A 5,332-nucleotide genomic window follows, 5' to 3' on the forward strand; every position below is an offset into this window, starting at 1 on the left:
GTCGTTGATGAGGTGGTGGTTGTGCTCGTTGAGCCCACAGTGCAGGGTGACGCAGTCGCTGTGGAAGAGCAGGTCCTGCAGGGTGCTGACCCGCTGCAGCCCCAGCGCGCGCTCGATGCCGTCCGACAGGTACGGGTCGTAGAAGAGCACGTTGAAGCCGAAGGCCTTGGCCCGCAGTGCCACCGCCTGGCCCACGCGACCTGCGGAGGGGACAGTCAGCACGCGCGCCGGGCTCTGCACCTGCCCACCGGGGCCAGCACAGGCGTGCAGCAGCGTGCGGGGGGGACAGCTCCACGCACACCTGGAGACGGCATGCTGTCCTCCTGGGGGCACCGTGACTCAGAGGGCCAGCAGGGGACACGTTCTCGGGTGCTCGGCCGTCACTGCGCTACATTCCCGGAGCCACTGCGGTCCTGAGTGACCCACACCGGACCGGCAGGCGGCACGACCTCGGGTGCTCGGCCGTCACCAGCCTGATCGCTGTCACACACAGGTGAGCCCCAGCTGACCCGTGTACCCTCCATGGGGAGAAGACCAGGCCAACCACGTGCCTCTGTGGGGTGAGACGACCCCAAGGGTCCCACGTCCTCCGCGGGGGGCAGGGGGCCTTGAGAAAACCTCAGGTATCCACATAACAGCCAACACCTGGACTGAGAGGCGGGCTGACCCTGGGCTCCCTGAGCCCTCCTGCTGAGTCCTCACAAGCCACGTGATGGGAGGTCCACTGTGCAGGAGAGGGACCCAGGGCCCCTCGGGAGCCGGAAGGGGGAGCCCCGTGGGTCTCACAGTGCAGGTGTGGCACAGGTAGGGCTGGCAGGGACGCGGGGAACTGGACATGCAGGGGCTGCAGCTGCCCCCGACCCTGAAGGAGCTCCCACACACCAGCACGCAGGGACCACATGCCAACCACATGAGACACGCATAGAGGAGATGGGTGGACAGTTCACTGTGTGTGTGAGGGGCCTGCTGACCGGCACAGAGGAGGACGAGGATGGTCACAGTCCACCGTGTGCCTGAGGGAACAGCTGACCAGCAGAGGAAGATGAGGGTGGACACAGTGCACCGTGTGCTTGATGGGACCGCAGACCAGCAGAGAGGAGACCAGATACAATCGACCCTGTACCGCATAAGGGGTGCTGCCCACGTGGACAGAACAACAGTGTGAGGAGGAGGAAGCGGTCAGCGTGTTGCTGTGGTGGTTGTTCCAATCCTCAAAGTGGAACCAGCCCACAGCTGACTGGCCAGCAGGTTTTCAGAAGCAGCAAACCTCACAGAGGAGACTGCCTGTCCTTCACCGAGCAGCTGGGGGACTCAAACCACAGCCTCTTGGACTAAATGCACATGTGCCACCACTGGCCCCCCAGAGTTCCCCAAGCTGAGAAGGGGGAACACTCAATGAGCAGCTGAAAGTCTGTGGTGGTGGGGTGTCCCTGACGATACCCAAGTCACTGCTCTCCTGGCCCCAGCAGCAACCTAATCCAGGCATCGCCTGGGGCACAAACAGGGACAGTCGAACTCAGAACTAATCAATAACGAATAACAGAAATTTAACAGCACATCTATAAATTTACTGTCACTAAATGAAGAGAAGTGTGGCATCAGGATTGGTGGAAGATCTATTAACAATCTGCGTTATGCAGATGACACAACCCTGCTTGCTGAAACTGAGGAGGACCTCATGCACTTGCTGCAGAGGGTCAAGGACTGCAGCCTTCAGTATGGACTGAGGCTCAATGTCAAGAAGACAAAAGATTCTCACCACTGGACCAATTGGCAGCATCAGGATGGATGGCGAAGAGATTGAGATTGTTCACAGCTTCAGTTTGCTCGGCTCCAAGGTCAACACTCTTGGCACCAGCAGCCAGGAAATCAAAAAACGTATCATGATGGTAAAGTCTGCTGTTAGGGACCTCTCTAAAGTACTCAAGAGCAACAGTGTCTCTCTGGAGACTAAGGTCCGCCTGATACAGGCCATGGTCTTCCCAATCACTTGTTATGCATCAGAGAGTTGGACAATGACCAAGAAGGATAGAAGGAGAATTGATGCCTTTGAGCTGTGGTGCTGGAGAAGAGTATTGAGAGTACCATGGACTGCTAGGAAAACAAACAGATTCACCCTGGAGAGGGTTATACCAAGCTGTTCCTTGGAGGCAAGGATTCTGGGGCTTCATCTGACATACTTTGGGCATGTTGTAAGGAGGAACCGGTCCTTGGAGAGGGACATCATGCTGGGTAGAAAGAGGGACAGTGCAGGAGAGGAAGACCCTCTATGAGGTGGATTGATTCGGTGACTGAGGTAATCGGGATGGGTGTGTCAGAGGCAATGCGACTGGCACAGGATAGAGCAGGGTTTAGGGCTGTTGTACATAGGGTCACTATGAGTCACAAACGACTTGACGGCACATAACAACAACAACAAATGAAGAGATTCAGATACATTTAAAGTTCTCTTATTTAGAACAAGAAATCGCTTCAGCAATAGCAGATGAGGAAGTAATCGCTCAGGAGATTGCCCATCTTTTCACCGCAGAGTCGTGGGTGGACTTGAACCTTGTACCTTTGGGATGCCAGTGCAAGTCCTTACCACCAGGGCACCAGAGCTCCCTTGCTATAGTGAGAATATCCTTTTAAAACTAAAGTGAGTGAATAAATTTCAAGTACAACATATTGGAATGGGTTGTTAGAAATATATGTTTAAAAATAACTTCTTTTGCGCGAGAAATATCAGGTGGGAGCGTGGATGCGGAAGAAGAAAAGGACGGCGCTAAACGGGCAGTGAGAAGACTCAGTTCTATTAAGTAAACGTCCCAGGAAGCTTTTCCTTACTCCGCTCACAGCACATACAGGGTGGTGCTGGTACCGCCGTCACGTGCCGTAGGGGAGTGCCCTACATACTACGTGTTACGTATTCCATATATAAACACGGTCAGAGGCTTGTTGTTTAAGAAGCAGATGGCCAATCCTGCTTCCCAGTCTGTCTTCACCTGGGAGCTCTCCTAACACCTGTCCACCGCGGGGCAGCCTTACGGCTTCTGACACACCAGTGTCTCAGCTTCCAATGTCCCAGCTCTGGAGGAGGGTCCTGGTCTCTTCTGCTCCAGGACGTGTCCTCCTCTGACACACACTGTCCTGCAGCCCTTCAGGAAGCCAGTGGTGGCATCAGGATGGGGCCCTGGGTGGGTGTGAGCCTTCCAGCCAAGGTGCGTGGCGGGCACAGTGGGATAATGCCTCAGGTGAGGGCGATGTCTCGGCTGGATTCTAACAGGTGGTGCGAGGCTGTGGCACAGACTAAGAGGCCATCGGCCATCGTGCGAAGGGAGCAAGGGAACGCTGCGGGCTTTAAGATGAAGAAAGGTGCGGATCGGGGTTGCATCCTCTCTCCACACCTATTTCATCTGTATGCTGAGCCAGTTATTTGAGAAGCTGGACTCCACGAGGACTCTGGCATCAGGACTGCAGGAAGACCCCTCGATAACCTGCACTGTGCAGACGACTCAATTTTGCCAGAAGTGAAGAGACCCTGAAGCGCTGGCTGCAAAGATGAGACTGCAGCCTTCAACACATCTCAACATCGGGAAAGTAAAACCCCGCACCCCTGGACTAACAGGCCACTTCACGACAGATGAAGAAAGCAGTAAAACTGCCAATGACTTCATCTTGGATCCACAATCAATAAACTTGGTCCCAGCAGTCAGGAGACTATTACACCAGGAAAGTCTGCTGTCAGGGTCCTCTCTAAATTACTGAGGAGTAATGATGTCAGTTTGAGGACTAAGGCTTTTCATTCACTTGCTAGGAATCTGAGAGCCGGACAAGGATTAAGGATTTGATTAAGACTTGACGTCTTTGCACTGTTGTGTTAGAGAAGGGTACAAACTATTCCATGGAGAACAAATCAAAGTGTGGAGAAGGTGCGGCCTGAGTGCTCCCTGAAGGCAAAGATGATAAAACTTTGCCTCATGTCCTCTGGGCATGTTGCCAGGAGAGGCTATTACATCATGCCTGGACAGGTGAGGGGTCAGCAAGAGACAGGAAGACGCTCAACCAGATGGACTGACACTGTGACTGCAGCAATGGTCTCCAATGTGCCAGAAACTGAGTTTGGCACCGGGCTGGCACAGACAGGGCAGGGTTCAGACCTGTAGTTCATGGGGTCACTCACGACGGGTCGTGGTTGAAGGCACCTAACAACAGTAAAGAGACGGGCACTCTGGTGGCACAGCTGGTGGGAGGTACACTCCTAACCCAAAGGCCGCGCCTCTCCGGCGGTTCAAAGCCACAAGCAGCTCTGGAGAAAGGTGGGCAATCTCCTTGCATGCACTTCACAGCTCCAGAAATCTGCTGGAGGGTCAGCGGTCAGTGAGTTACAACCCAGCAGTATTGAATAAAGAGGATTGTAAATACAAAAGCTATCACTGTGCATTTGATTTGACTTATAAATTCTCTCTTCCCCACACAACCGAAAAGACAAATGCATCAAAATGATAATCCGTGTTAACGAAGAAGGTATAAAGATATACTTAGTGAAAAGAACAATATAAAGAGTATGAAGATCTGTGGGAGGAGAGGATCTGTTGGAACTAAGCTCGTATTAATTAGACTAGACTACTATTGCAGGGAAAACCAGCCGATGCCTTTCACCTGAAGTGCTGGGGAAGCGCGCCGACGCCCCATGGACTGACTAAAAGGCAGGTATGTCTTAGAAAAGCAGCCAGACTGTGCCCTGGAGAGGTGGCAAAGCTTCGCCTCCACACCTGAGCATGATGTTAGGAGAAGCTACTCCCTGAGAGGGACATCATGCTTGGAGAGGTGGAGGACTGGAGAAAGAGAGGAAGCCCCTGGACCAGGTGGACGGACACAGTGACTGCAGCAAAGGCTGTGAGTACGTCAGAAATGATGGGTACGGCACAGGAGAGGGTCAGATCTGTTGTTCATAAAGTTGTACTCGACTCAACAGCTCCTAACAACAGTTACCACACTGGGAGCTCTAGTGGCTCAGAGGTAAGAAGGTGCACTGCCAACCCAAAGGCACAGGGTTCAAATTCACTAGCTGCTCTGTGCAAGGAAAATGGGCCATCTCTTTCCATGTGATTAGCTGCCTCAGAAAGCCCATCGAATGGTCAGTACCGAGTCAGCGGCAAATCAACAGCACACACAACCCCACCACGGTCACACTCACGCACAGAGGTTTACACTCTGCAGGCCCAGGAGGGCGCGGCACGACCACAGCTTTAACTCTGGACCTGGGAGGAACCCCAGCACAGAGCAGACACTTGCACAGTGAGTGAGTGAATGAGCACAGGAAGGCGTGAACAAATCTCCCTGTGGCCAG

The 5,332-nt window shown here is 53.6% G+C and overlaps 1 protein-coding gene across 1 annotated transcript in view; it reads right to left on the reverse strand.

The window, feature by feature from the left end:
* CTBP1 (C-terminal binding protein 1) overlaps positions 1 to 5,332 on the reverse strand; it is a 33,450-nt gene that overhangs the window by 6,437 nt on the left and 21,681 nt on the right. Inside the window, exon 6 of the mRNA XM_006893648.1 lies at positions 2 to 200. Within this exon, the coding sequence (XP_006893710.1) occupies positions 2 to 200 (199 nt within the window). The remainder of the gene's footprint in view (position 1; positions 201 to 5,332) is intronic.

Source organism: Elephantulus edwardii, unplaced genomic scaffold, assembly GCF_000299155.1.
Source record: "Elephantulus edwardii isolate Elephantulus edwardi_28Jun2011 unplaced genomic scaffold, EleEdw1.0 scaffold00129, whole genome shotgun sequence".
In the NCBI taxonomy this organism is placed as follows: domain Eukaryota; kingdom Metazoa; phylum Chordata; class Mammalia; order Macroscelidea; family Macroscelididae; genus Elephantulus; species Elephantulus edwardii.